At 40.3% G+C, this 15000-nt stretch overlaps 1 protein-coding gene across 1 annotated transcript in view; it reads left to right on the top strand.

Annotated features, from left to right (window-relative positions):
• Positions 1-15000, top strand: part of matn4 (matrilin 4) — a gene marked incomplete at its 3' end in the record, with an annotated part of 44030 nt that overhangs the window by 25755 nt on the left and 3275 nt on the right. The window contains exons 11-14 of the mRNA XM_083940043.1: positions 2376-2473; positions 8533-8664; positions 10861-11044; positions 11592-11744. Coding sequence (XP_083796169.1) covers positions 2376-2473; positions 8533-8664; positions 10861-11044; positions 11592-11744 — 567 coding nt within the window. The remainder of the gene's footprint in view (positions 1-2375; positions 2474-8532; positions 8665-10860; positions 11045-11591; positions 11745-15000) is intronic.

The raw sequence follows: 15000 nt of genomic DNA, 5'->3' as shown, positions 1-15000 counted from the left end.
TTTGTCGTCGTTTTGTCGTCGTTTTGTGTCTTTTTGTCGTCATTTTGTGTCTTTTTTGTGTCTTTTTGTGTCTTTTTGTGTCTTTGTGTGTCTTTTTGTGTCTTTTTGTGTCTTTTTTGTGTGTTTTTTTTGTGTCTTTTTTGTGTCTTTTTTGTGTCTTTTTGTGTCTTTTTGTGTCTTTTTGTGTCTTTTTTGTGTCTTTTTGTCTCATTTTGTGTCTTTTTGTCTCATTTTGTGTCTTTTCTGTGTTTTTTGTGTCTTTTTGTGTCGTTTTGTCTCTTTTTGTGTCTTTTTTGTGTCTTTTTGTGTCTTTTTTGTGTCGTTTTGTGTCTTTTTGTCGTCGTTTTGTGTCTTTTTGTGTCTTTTTGTCGTCTTTTTGTGTCTTTTTGTGTCTTTTTTGTTTCGTTTTGTGTCTTTTTTGTGTCATTTTTTGTCTTTTTGTGTCTTTTTTGTGTTGTTTTGTATCTTTTTGTGTCTTTTTGTCTCATTTTGTGTCTTTTTTGTGTCTTTTTGTGTCTTTTTTGTGTCGTTTTGTGTCTTTTTGTGTCTTTTTTGTGTGTTTTTGTGTCTTTTTGTGTCGTTTTGTGTCTTTTTGTGTCTTTTTGTTGTCTTTTTTGGTCTTTTTGTGTATTATTTGTGTCTTTTTGTCGTCGTTTTGTGTCTTTTTGTGTCTTTTTTGTGTCGTTTTGTGTCTTTTTGTGTCTTTTGTGTCTTTTTGTGTCTTTTTGTGTCTTTTTTGTGTCTTTTTGTGTCTTTTTGTGTCTTTTTGTGTCTTTTTGTCGTCATTTTGTGTCTTTTTGTGTCTGTTTGTGTCTTTTTGTGTCTTTTTTGTGTCTTTTTGTGTCTTTTTTGTGTCATTTTGTGTCTTTTTGTGTCTTTTTGTGTCTTTTGTCGTCGTTTTGTGTCTTTTTGTGTCTTTTTGTGTCTTTTTGTGTCTTTTTTGTGTCTTTTTGTGTCTTTTTTGTGTCATTTTGTGTCTTTTTGTGTCGTTTTGTGTCGTTTTGTGGTTTTTTGTGTCTTTTTGTGTCTTTGTGTGTCTTTGTGTGTCTTTTTGTCTTTTTTGTGTTTTTTTGTGTCTTTTTGTGTCTTTTGTGTCTTTTTTGTGTCTTTTTTGTCGTCGTTTCGTGTCTTTTTGTGTCTTTTCGTGTTTTTTGTGTCTTTTTTGTGTCTTTTTGTGTCTTTTTGTCGTAATTTTGTGTCTTTTTGTGTCTTTTTGTGTCTTTTTGTGTCTTTTTGTGTCGTTTTGTGTCTTTTTGTGTCGTTTTGTGTCTTTTTGTCTCATTTTGTGTCTTTTTTGTGTCTTTTTGTGTCGTTTTGTGTCATTTTGTGTCTTTTTGTGTCTTTTTGTGACTTTTTGTGTCGTTTTGTGTCTTTTTGTGTCTTTTTTGTGTCTTTTTGTGTCATTTTGTGTCTTTTTTGTGTCTTTTTTGTGTCTTTTTGTGTCTTTTTGTGACTTTTTGTGTCGTTTTGTGTCTTTTTGTGTCTTTTTTGTGTCTTTTTGTGTCATTTTGTGTCTTTTTTGTGTCTTTTTTGTGTCGTTTTGTGTCTTTTTTGTGTCTTTTTGTGTCTTTTTGTGTCTTTTTGTCTCATTTTGTGTCTTTTTGTGTCTTTTTGTGTCTTTTTGTGTCTTTTTGTGTCTTTGTGTGTCTTTTTGTGTCTTTTTATTGTTGTTTTGTGTCTTTTTGTGTCTTTTGTCGTCGTTTTGTGTCTTTGTGTGTCTTTGTGTGTCTTTGTGTGTCTTTTTGTGTCTTTTTATCGTTGATTTGTGTCTTTTTTGTGTCTTTTTGTGTCTTTTTGTGTCTTTTTTGTGTCTTTTTGTGTCTTTGTGTGTCTTTTTTGTGTCTTTTTGTGTCTTTTTATGTCTTTTTGTGTCTTGTTGTGTCTTTGTGTGTCTTTTTTGTGTCTTTTTTGTGTCTTTATGTCTTTTTGTGTCTTTGTGTGTCTTTTTTGTGTCTTTTTGTGTCTTTTTGTGTCATTTTGTGTCTTTTTGTGTCCTTTTTGTGTCTTTTTGTGTCTTTGTGTGTCTTTTTTGTGTCTTTTTGTGTCTTTTTGTGTCATTTTGTGTCTTTTTTGTGTCTTTTTTGTGTCTTTTTATGTCTTTTTGTGTCTTTGTGTGTCTTTTTTGTGTCTTTTTATCGTTTTTTGTGTCTTTTGTGTCTTTTGTGTCGTTTTGTGTCTTTTTTGTTTCATTTTGTGTCTTTTTTGTGTCTTTTTGTGTCTTTTTGTGTCTATTTGTCGTTGTTTTGTGTCTTTTTTGTGTCTTTTTGTGTCTTTTTGTGTCTTTTTGTGTCTTTTTTGTGTCTTTTGTGTGTCTTTGTGTGTCTTTGTGTGTCTTTGTGTGTCCTGCGGTTCAAACAAAGTCTCTCTCTCGTCAGCGTGTAAGTCCGCTAACATCGACCTGGTGTTTCTGATCGACGGCTCGAAGAGCGTCCGACCCCAGAACTTCGAGCTGGTCAAGAAGTTCGTCAACCAGGTGAGTTAGCCCGACTGTTAGCCCGACAGTTAGCCCGACAGTTAGCCAAACAGTTAGCCAAACAGTTAGCCAAACAGTTAGCCCGACAGTTAGCCAAACAGTTAGCCAAACAGTTAGCCAAACAGTTAGCCAAACAGTAAGCCAAACAGTTAGCCAAACAGTTAGCCAAACAGTTAGCCAAACAGTTAGTCCGACAGTTAGCCCGACTGTTAGCCAAACAGTTAGCCTGACAGTTAGCCAAACAGTTGGCCAAACAGTTAGCCCGACAGTTAGCCTGACAGTTAGCCCGACTGTTAGCCAAACAGTTAGCCCGACAGTTAGCCAAACAGTTAGTCCGACAGTTATCCAAACAATTAGCCAAACAGTTAGCCAAACAGTTAGTCAAGCAGTTAGTCAAACAGCTAGCCCGACAATCAGCATAACAGCTAGCCCGACAGTTAGCCAAACAGTTAGCTCAACAGTTAGCCAAACAGTTAGTCAAACAGTTAGCCAAACAGTTATCCCGACAGTTAGCCAAACAGTTAGCCCGACTGTTAGCCCGACAGTTAGCCCGACTGTTAGCCCGACTGTTAGCCTGACAGTTAGCCCGACAGTTAGCCCGACAGTTAGCCAAACTGTTAGCCCGACTGTTAGCCCGACTGTTAGCCCGACAGTTAGCCTGACTGTTAGCCAAACAGTTAGCCAAACAGTTAGTCCGACAGTTAGCCAAACAGTTAGCCAAACAGTTAGCCAAACAGCTAGCCAAACAGTTAGTCAAGCAGTTAGCCAAACAGTTAGTCAAGCAGTTAGCCAGACAGTTAGCCAAACAGTTAGTCAAGCAGTTAGCCAGACAGTTAGCCAAACAGTTAGCCAAACAGTTAGCCAAACAATTAGCTCAACAGTTAGCCTGACAGTTAGCCAAACAGTTAGTCCGACAGTTAGCCAAACAGTTAGTCAAACAGTTAGCCCGACAGTTAGCCAAACAGTTAGCCAAACAGTTAGTCTGACAGTTAGCCAAATAGTTAGCCGGACAGTTAGTCCGACAGTTAGCCAGACAGTTAGCCAAACAGTTAGTCCGACAGTTAGCCAAACAGTTAGCCAAACAGTTAGCCAAACAGTTAGCCAAACAGTTAGCCAAACAGTTAGCCTGACAGTTAGCCAAACAGTTAGCCCGACAGTTAGCCAAACAGTTAGCCCGACAGTTAGCCTGACAGTTAGCCAAACAGTTAGTCAAACAGCTAGCCCGACTGGTAGCCCGACAGTTAGCCTGACAGTTAGCCAAACAGTTAGCCAAACAGTTAGCCAGACAGTTAGGCAAATAGTTAGCTCAACAGTTAGCCAGACAGTTAGCCCGACACTTAGCCAAACAGTAAGCCAAACAGTTAGCCAAACAGTTAGCCCGACAGTTAGCCAAACAGTTAGCCAAACAGTCAGCCAAACAGCTAGCCCGACAGTTAGCCAAACAGTTAGCCCAAAAATTAGCCAAACAGTTAGCCCGACAGTTAGCCAAACAGTTAGTCCGACAGTTAGCCAAACAGTTAGCCTGACAGTTAGCCAAACAGTTAGCCTGACAGTTAGCTCGACAGTTAGCCAAACAGTTAGCCAAACAGTTAGCCAAACACTTAGCCAAACAGTTAACCAAAGAGTTAGCCAAACCGTTAGTCCGACAGTTAGCCTGACAATTAGCCAAACAGTTAGCGAAACAGTTAGCCAAACAGTTAGCCTGACAGTTAGCCTGACAGTTAGCCCGACTGTTAGCCCGACTGCTAGCCCGACAGTTAGCCCGACACTTAGCCCGACAGTTAGCCCGACTGTTAGCCAAACAGTTAGCCAGACAGTTAGCCCGTCAGTTAGCCAAACAGTTAGCCAAACAGTTAGCCCGACAGTTAGCCAAACAATTAGTCAAACAGTTAGCCCGACAGTTAGCCCGTCAGTTAGCCAAACAGTTAGCCAAACAGTTAGCCTGACAGTTAGTCCGACAGTTAGCCAAAAAGTTAGCCAAACAGTTAGCCCGACAGTTAGTCCGACAGTTAGCCCGACAGTTAGTCCGACAGTTAGCCCGACTGTTAGCCTGACAGTTAGCCCGACAGTTAGCCAAACAGTTAGTCCGACAGTTAGCCAAACAGTTAAACAAACAGTTAGCCAAACAGTTAGCCAAACAGTTAGTCCGACAGTTAGCCAAACAGTTAGCCTGACTGTTAGCCCGACAGTTAGCCAAACAGTTAGTCCGACAGTTAGTCCGACAGTTAGCCCGACAGTTAGCCAAACAGTTAGCCCGACTGTTAGCCCGACTGTTAGCCTGACAGTTAGCCCGACTGTTAGCCCAACTGTTAGCCCGACTGTTAGCCCGACAGTTAGCCCGACTGTTAGCCTGACAGTTAGCCCGACTGTTAGCCCGACTGTTAGCCTGACAGTTAGCCTGACAGTTAGCCCGACAGTTAGCCAAACAGTTAGCCTGACAGTTAGCCAAACAGTTAGCCTGACAGTTAGCCAAACAGTTAGCCTGACAGTTAGCCAAACAGTTAGCCTGACAGTTAGCCAAACAGTTAGCCCGACAGTTAGCCAAACAGTTAGCCAAACAGTTGGCATAACAGTTAGCCAAACAGTTAGCCAAACAGTTAGCCTGACAGTTAGTCGGACAGTTAGCCAAACAGTTAGCCAAACAGTTGGCCAAACAGTTAGCCCGACTGTTAGCCTGACAGTTAGCCCGACAGTTAGCCAAACAGTTAGCCCGACTGTTAGCCTGACAGTTAGTCAAACAGTTAGCCAAACAGTTAGTCCTGACAGTTAGCCAGACAGTTAGCCAAACAGTTAGCCAAACAGTTAGCCAAACAGTTAGCCAAACAGTTAGCCAAACAGTTAGCCCGACTGTTAGCCCGACTGTTAGCCTGACAGTTAGCCAAACAGTTAGCCAAACAGTTAGCCTGACAGTTAGCTAAACAGTTAGCCCGACAGTTAGCCCGACAGTTAGCCAAACAGTTAGTCCGACAGTTAGCCAGACAGTTAGCCAAACAGTTAGCCAAAGAGTTAGTCCGACAGTTAGCCAAACAGTTAGCCTGACAGTTAGCCAAACAGTTAGCCAAACAGTTAGCCAAACAGTTAGACCGACAGTTAGCCAAACAGTTGGCCAGACAGTTAGCCAAACAGTTAGTCCGACAGTTAGCCAAACAGTTGGCCAGACAGTTAGCCCGACAATTAGCCAAACAGCTGGCCTGACAGTTAGCCAAACAGTTAGCCCGAAAATTAGCCAAACATTAGTCCGACAGTTAGCCAAACAGTTAGCCCGACAGTTAGCCAGACAGTTAGTCAAACAGTTAGCCTCACAGTTAGCCTGACAGTTAGCCAAACAGCTAGCCTGACAATTAGCCTGACAGTTAGCCTGACAGCTAGCCAAACAGTTAGCCCGACAGTTAGCCAAACAGCTAGCCCGACAGTTAGCCCGACAGTTAGCCAAACAGTTAGCCCGACAGTTAGCCCGACAGTTAGCCAAACAGTTAGCCAGACAGTTAGCCTGACAGTTAGCCAAACAGTTAGCCAAAGAGTTAGTCCGACAGTTAGCCAAACAGTTAGCCTGACAGTTAGCCAAACAGTTAGCCAAACAGTTAGCCAGACAGTTAGCCAAACAGTTAGCTCAACAGTTAGCCAGACTGTTAGCCAAACAGTTAGCCCGACAGTTAGCCAGACAGTTAGCCAAACAGTTATCCAAACAGCTAGCCTGACAGTTAGCCAAACAGTTAGCCTGAATGTTAGTCAAACAGTTAGCCCGACAGTTAGCCAAACAGTTAGCCCGACAGTTAGCCTGACAGTTAGTCCGACAGTTAGCCAAACAGTTGGCCAGACAGTTAGCCAAACAGTTAGTCCGACAGTTAGCCAAACAGTTAGTCCGACAGTTAGCCAAACAGTTAGCCAAACAGTTAGTCCGACAGTTAGCCCGACAGTTAGTTAAACAGTTAGCCCGACAGTTAGCCAAACAGTTAGCCTGACAGTTAGCCAAACAGTTAGCCCGACAGTTAGCCAAACAGCTAGCCTGACAGTTAGCCAAACAGTTAGCCTGAATGTTAGTCAAACAGTTAGCCCGACCGTTAGTCCGACAGTTAGCCAAACAGTTAGTCCGACAGTTAGCCTGAATGTTAGTCAAACAGTTAGCCCGACCGTTAGCCAAACAGCTAGCCTGACAGTTAGCCAAACAGTTAGCCTGAATGTTAGTCAAACAGTTAGCCCGACAGTTAGCCAAACAGCTAGCCTGACAGTTAGCCAAACAGTTAGCCTGAATGTTAGTCAAACAGTTAGCCCGACAGTTAGCCAGACAGTTAGCCCGACAGTTAGCCAAAGAGTTAGTCCGACAGTTAGCCAAACAGTTAGCCTGACAGTTAGCCAAACAGTTAGCCCGACAGTTAGCCAAACAGTTAGCCCGACAATTAGCCAAACAGTTAGCCCGACAGTTAGCCAAACAGTTAGCCTGACAGTTAGCCCGACAGTTAGCCAGACAGTTAGCCAAACAGTTAGCCCGACAAAAAAAGACACAAAAAGACACAAAACGACGACAAAAAGACACAAAAAGACACAAAAAGTCACAAAGGACACAAAAAGACACAAAACGACACAACATAGGGACACACAAACACACACAAAAAGGACACACACTCAGACACACAAAAAGACACAAAAAGACGCACACAGACACACAAAAGGACACGCAAACACACACAAAGACACAAAAGGACACAAAAAGACACAAAAAGACACAACAAACACACATAAGGACACACAAACACACACACAGACACACAAAAGGACACAAAACAACTTAAAAAAAGACACAAAAAGACGACAAAAAGACACAAAATGATGACAAGAATACACACATAGGGACACACAAACACACACAAAAAGGACACACACTCAGACACACACAAAGACACACAAAAAGACACACAAAACAACGACAAAAAGACACAAAACGACGACAAAAAGACACAAAACAACTTAAAAAAAGACACAAAAAGACGACAAAAAGACACAAAATGATGACAAGAATACACACATAGGGACACACAAACACACACAAAAAGGACACACACTCAGACACACACAAAGACACACAAAAAGACACACAAAGACACACAAAACAACTAAAAAAAGACACAAAACGACTAAAAAAAAGACACAAAACGACACAAAAAGACACAAAAAGACACAACAAACACACAAAGACACACAAACACACACTCAGACACACAAAAAGACACAAAACGACGACAAAAAGACACAAAACGACTAAAAAAAGACGCAAAACGACGACAAAAGGACACACAAAAGGACACACAAAAACACACAAAAAGACACAAAAACACACAAAAAGACACAAAAAGACACAAAACGACGACAAAAATACACAAAACGACTAAAAAAAGACACAAAAAGACACAAAATGATGACAAGAATACACACATAGGGACACACAAACACACACAAAAAGGACACACACTCAGACACACACTCAGACACACAAAACAACTAAAAAAAGACACAAAACGACTAAAAAAAGACACAAAACAACTAAAAAAAGACACAAAACAACTAAAAAAAGACACAAAACGACTAAAAAAAGACACAAAACGACTAAAAAAAGACACAAAACGACTAAAAAAAGGCACAAAACAACTAAAAAACGATGACAAAAAGACACACAAAAGGACACACAAAGACACACCTGTGTCTCCCCCCCCCCCCTGTAGGTGGTGGACTCCCTGGACGTGTCCCCCCAGGGAACTCAGACACACACAAGGACACACAAACACACACAAAAGGACACAAAACGACGACAATAAGACACAAAACACACACAAAACACACAGACACACTCAGACACACAAAAGGACACACAAACACACACAAAAGGACACACAAAGACACAAAAAGACACACAAAAAGACACAAAACAACTAAAAAAAGACACAAAACGACTAAAAAAAGACACAAAACGACTAAAAAAAGACGCAAAACGACGACAAAAGGACACACAAAAGGACACACAAAAGGACACACAAACACACACCTGTGTGTGTCCCCCCCTGTAGGTGGTGGACTCCCTGGACGTGTCCCCCCAGGGCACCAGGGTCGGGCTGGTCCAGTACTCCAGCCGGGTCCGGACCGAGTTCCCCCTCAACAGGTACCAGAGCGCCGAGGACGTCAAGGCCGCCGTCATGAAGGTCTGTGTGTGTGTCTGTGTGTGTGTGAGTGTGTGTGTCTGTGTGTGTGTCTGAGTGTGGTACCAGAGCGCCGAGGACGTCAAGGCCGCCGTCATGAAGGTCTGTGTGTGTCTGTGTGTGTGTGTGTGTGTGTGTGTGTCTGTGTGTGTCTGTGTGTCTGTGTGTGTGTGTGTCTGTGTGTGTGTTTGTGTGTCTTTTTTTGTCGTTTTGTGTCTTTTTGTCGTTGTTTTGTGTCTTTTTGTGTCCTTTTGTGTGTCTTTGTGTGTGTGTTTGTGTCTGTGTGTGTGTGTGTGTGTGTGTGTATGTGTGTGTATGTGTGTGTGTGTGTGTGTGTGTGTGAGTGTGTGTGAGTGTGTGTCCTTTTTTGTGTGTTTTTGTGTCTTTTTTGTGTCGTTTTGTGTCTTTTTGTCGTCGTTTTGTGTGTTTTTGTGTGTTTTTGTCGTCGTTTTGTGTGTTTGTCTGTGTCCTTTTGTGTGTCGTTGTGTGTGTGTGAGTGTGTGTGTGTCTGAGTGTGTGTCTGTGTGTTTTTGTCGTCATTTGGTGTCTTTTTGTGTGTCTGTGTGTGTTTCTTTGTGTGTCTGTGTGTGTCTGTTTGTGTCCTTTTGTGTGTGTTTTTGTCGTCGTTTTGTGTCCTTTTGTGTGTCTGAGTGTGTGTCCTTTTGTGTGTGTCCTTTTGTGTGTCCTTTTGTCTGAGTGTGTCCTTTTGTGTGTCCTTTTGTGTGTCTTTTTGTGTCTTTTTGTGTCTTTTTGTGTCTTTTTGTGTGTCTGTGTGTGTCTTTTTGTGTGTCTGTGTGTGTCTTTTTGTGTCGTTTTGTGTCTTTGTGTGTCCTTTTGTGTGTGTCTGTGTGTGTTTTTGTCGTATTTTTGTGTCTTTTTTGTGTCTTTTTGTGTCTTTTTGTGTCTTTTTGTCATCGTTTTGTGTCTTTTTGTGTCATTTTGTGTGTCCTTTTGTGTGTCTGAGTGTCTGTGTGTCTGTGTGTGTGTGTGTCTGTGTGTGTGTGAGTGTGTGTGAGTGTGTGTCTGTGTGTGTCTGTGAATGTTTGTGGGTCCTTTTGTGTCTTTTTGTCGTCGTTTTGTGTGTTTTTGTGTGTTTTTGTCGTCGTTTTGTGTCTTTTTGTCGTCGTTTTGTGTCTTTTTGTCGTCGTTTTGTGTGTGTGTGTGTGTGTCCTTTTGTGTGTGTGTGTGTGTGTGTGTTTGTGTGTCCTTTTGTGTGTGTTTTTGTGTCTTTTTTGTGTCTTTTTGTCGTCGTTTTGTGTCTTTTTGTGTCGTTTTGTGTGTCTTTGTGTGTGTGTTTGCGTCTGACTGTGTTGTCAGAGCGCCGAGGACATCATTTTGTGTGTCTGTGTGTGTCTTTTTGTGTCGTTTTGTGTCTTTGTGTGTCCTTTTGTGTGTGTCTGTGTGTGTTTTTGTGTCTTTTTTGTGTCTTTTTTTAGTGTTTTTGTGTTTTTTTGTCTTTGTGTGTCTGAGTGTGTCTGAGTGTGTCTGTGTGTGTCTGAGTGTGTTTTTGTGTGTCCTTTTGTGTGTCTGTGTGTGTTTGTGTGTCTTTTTGTCGTTTTTGTGTCTTTTTGTCGTCTTTTTGTGTCTTTGTGTGTTTTTGTGTGTCTTTTTGTGTGTAGTTGTGTGTGTTTGTAAGTCCTTTTGTGTCTTTTTGTGTCTTTTTGTGTCTTTATGTGTCTGTGTGTGTGTGAGTGTGTCTTTTTGTGTGTCTGTGTGTGTCTGTGTGTCTTTTGTGTGTCTGTGTGTGTGTCTGAGTATGTCTGTGTGTGTCTGAGTGTGTGTCTGTGTGTGTGTGTGTGTGTGTGTGTCTTTTGTGTGTCTGTGTGTGTGTCTGAGTATGTCTGTGTGTGTCTGAGTGTGTGTCTGTGTGTGTGTGTGTGTGTGTGTCTTAGTGTGTCTTTTCTGTCTGTGTGTGTCCTTTTGTCTTTTTGTGTCTTTTTGTGTCTTTTTGTGTCTTTTTTGTGTCTTTTTTGTGTCTTTTTGTGTCTTTTTGTGTCGTTTTGTGTCTTTGTGTGTCTGTATGTGTCCTTTTGTGTGTCTGTGTGTGTCTGTGTGTGTCTGTGTGTGTGTCTGTGTGTGTGTGTGTGTGTCTGTGTGTGTCTGTGTGTGTCTGTGTGTGTGTCTGTGTGTGTCTGTGTGTGTCTCACGCCCTCTGTGTGTGTCTGTGTGTGTCTCACGCCCTCTGTGTGACCCCTCCAGGTGGACTACATGGAGAAGGGCACGATGACGGGTCTGGCGCTCAAACACATGTTCGATACCAGCTTCTCGGAGGCGGAGGGCGCCCGTCCCGCCGCCCGCCACATCCCCCGCGTCGGACTCGTGTTCACGGACGGACGCTCGCAGGACGACATCACCGAGTACGCCAAGCAGGCCAAGGACGCCGGTGAGAGCGGATCCCGGTTCGAGTCCCGGACCAAATTGATGTATTTTTGTGTCATTTTTTGTCGTTTTGTGTGTTTTTGTGTCTTTTTGTGTCTTTTTGTCGTAGTTTTGTGTCTTTTTGTGTCTTTTGTGTCATTTTGTGTCTTTTTGTGTCTTTTTGTGTCATTTTGTCGTCATTTTTGTCGTCTTTTGTGTCTTTTTGTGTCTTTTTGTGTCTTTTTGTGTCTTTTTGTGTCTTTTTGTCGTCGTTTTTTGTCTTTTTGTCGTCTTTTGCGTCTTTTTGTGTCTTTTTGTGTCTTTTTGTGTCTTTTTGTTGTCGTTTTGTGTCTTTTTGTCGTCGTTTTGTGTCTTTTTGTCGTCGTTTTATGTCTTTTGTCATAATTTTGCGTCTTTTTGCGTCTTTTTGTGTCGTTTTGCGTCTTTTTGTCGTCTTTTTGCGTCTTTTTGTGTCTTTTTTGTGTCGTTTTTGTGTCTTTTTTGTGTCGTTTTGTGTCTCCAGCCCCCTCAGATTCATTGTGCCCGTTGTTCGATTCCCCCCGTGCGCGCAGGCATCACGATGTACGCGGTGGGCGTGGGGAAAGCGGTGGAGGACGAGCTCCGTGAGATCGCGTCCGAACCTCTGGAGAAACATTTCTACTACACGACCGACTTCAGCGCCATCAGCACCATCGCCGAGACGCTGCGGCTCAACGTGTGCCCAGGTACCGCACGCACAAAGACACACAAGGACACACAAGGACACACAAGACGACAAAAAGACACGAAACGACTAAAAAAAGACACAAAACGAGTAAAAAAAGACACAAAATTGCGACAAAAAGACACAAAACGACGACAAAAAGACACAAAAAGAGACAAATAGACGACAAAAAGACACAAAAAGACACAAAACGAGTAAAAAAAGACACAAAATTGCGACAAAAAGACACAAAAAGACACAAAATTGCGACAAAAAGACACAAAAAGACACAAAACGACACAAAAAGACACAAAACGACTAAAAAATGACACAAAATTGCGACAAAAAGACACAAAAAGAGACAAAATTACGACAAAATGACACAAAAAGACACAAAAAGACACAAAACGACTAAAAAAAGACACAAAATTGCGACAAAAAGACACAAAAAGACACAAAAATACAGAAAACAACTAAAAAAAAGACACAAAACGACACAAAAAGACACAAAACGACGCAAAACGACGACAAAAAGACACAAAAAGACACAAAACGACTAAAAAAAGACACAAAATTGCGACAAAAAGACACAAAAAGACACAAAACGACGTCAAAAAAGACACAAAATTGCGACAAAAAGACACAAAAAGATACAAAACGACAACAAAAAGACACAAAATTGCAACAAAACGACGACAAAAAGACACAAAAAGACGACAAAAAGACGCAAAACGACGACAAAACGACGACAAAACGACGACAAAAAGACACAAAATGACGACAAAAAGACACAAAAGGACGACAAAAAGACACAAAACGACACAAAAAAGACACAAAAAGACACAAAAAGACACTAAAGACACAAAACGACGACAAAAAGACACAAAACGACGACAAAAAGACACAAAACGACACAAAACAACGACAAAAAGACACAAAAAGACACAAAAAGACACAAAAAGACACAAAACGACGACAAAAAGACACAAAAAGACACAAAACGACACAAAAAGACACAAAAAGACACAAAACGACACAAAAAGACACAAAAATACACAAAACAACTAAAAAAAGACACAAAACGACGACAAAAAGACACAAAACGACGACAAAAAGACACAAAAAGACACAAAATGACGACAAAAAGACACAAAACGACGACAAAAAGACACAAAACGACACAAAACGACGACAAAAAGACACAAAACGACGACAAAAAGACACAAAACGACGACAAAAAGACACAAAAATACACAAAACAACTAAAAAAAGACACAAAACGACGACAAAAAGACACAAAACGACGACAAAAAGACACAAAAAGAAACAAAACGACGACAAAAAGACACAAAACGACGACAAAAAGACACAAAACGACGACAAAAAGACACAAAAAGAGACAAATAGACGACAAAAAGACACAAAAAGACACAAAACGAGTAAAAAAAGACACAAAATTGCGACAAAAAGACACAAAAAGACACAAAATTGCGACAAAAAGACACAAAAAGACACAAAACGACACAAAAAGACACAAAACGACTAAAAAATGACACAAAATTGCGACAAAAAGACACAAAAAGAGACAAAATTACGACAAAATGACACAAAAAGACACAAAAAGACACAAAACGACTAAAAAAAGACACAAAATTGCGACAAAAAGACACAAAAAGACACAAAAATACAGAAAACAACTAAAAAAAAGACACAAAACGACACAAAAAGACACAAAACGACACAAAACAACGACAAAAAGACACAAAAAGACACAAAAAGACACAAAAAGACACAAAACGACGACAAAAAGACACAAAAAGACACAAAACGACGACAAAAAGACACAAAAATACACAAAACAACTAAAAAAAGACACAAAACGACGACAAAAAGACACAAAACGACGACAAAAAGACACAAAAAGACACAAAATGACGACAAAAAGACACAAAACGACGACAAAAAGACACAAAACGACACAAAACGACGACAAAAAGACACAAAACGACGACAAAAAGACACAAAACGACGACAAAAAGACACAAAAATACACAAAACAACTAAAAAAAGACACAAAACGACGACAAAAAGACACAAAACGACGACAAAAAGACACAAAAAGAAACAAAACGACGACAAAAAGACACAAAACGACGACAAAAAGACACAAAACGACGACAAAAAGACACAAAAAGAGACAAATAGACGACAAAAAGACACAAAAAGACACAAAACGAGTAAAAAAAGACACAAAATTGCGACAAAAAGACACAAAAAGACACAAAATTGCGACAAAAAGACACAAAAAGACACAAAACGACACAAAAAGACACAAAACGACTAAAAAATGACACAAAATTGCGACAAAAAGACACAAAAAGAGACAAAATTACGACAAAATGACACAAAAAGACACAAAAAGACACAAAACGACTAAAAAAAGACACAAAATTGCGACAAAAAGACACAAAAAGACACAAAAATACAGAAAACAACTAAAAAAAAGACACAAAACGACACAAAAAGACACAAAACGACGCAAAACGACGACAAAAAGACACAAAAAGACACAAAACGACTAAAAAAAGACACAAAATTGCGACAAAAAGACACAAAAAGACACAAAACGACGTCAAAAAAGACACAAAATTGCGACAAAAAGACACAAAAAGATACAAAACGACGTCAAAAAGACACAAAATTGCAACAAAACGACGACAAAAAGACACAAAAAGACGACAAAAAGACGCAAAACGACGACAAAACGACGACAAAACGACGACAAAAAGACACAAAATGACGACAAAAAGACACAAAAGGACGACAAAAAGACACAAAACGACACAAAAAAGACACAAAAAGACACAAAAAGACACTAAAGACACAAAACGACGACAAAAAGACACAAAACGACGACAAAAAGACACAAAACGACACAAAACAACGACAAAAAGACACAAAAAGACACAAAAAGACACAAAAAGACACAAAACGACGACAAAAAGACACAAAAAGACACAAAACGACGACAAAAAGACACAAAAATACACAAAACAACTAAAAAAAGACACAAAACGACGACAAAAAGACACAAAACGACGACAAAAAGACACAAAAAGACACAAAATGACGACAAAAAGACACAAAACGACGACAAAAAGACACAAAACGACACAAAACGACGACAAAAAGACACAAAACGACGACAAAAAGACACAAAACGACGACAAAAAGACACAAAAATACACAAAACAACTAAAAAAAGACACAAAACGACG

Source organism: Echiichthys vipera (assembly GCF_963691815.1).
Source record: "Echiichthys vipera genome assembly, chromosome: Y".
Lineage (NCBI taxonomy): Eukaryota > Metazoa > Chordata > Actinopteri > Perciformes > Trachinidae > Echiichthys > Echiichthys vipera.
Note: the sequence above shows the minus strand (reverse complement) of the source record. Positions and strands in the feature narration are given on the sequence as shown.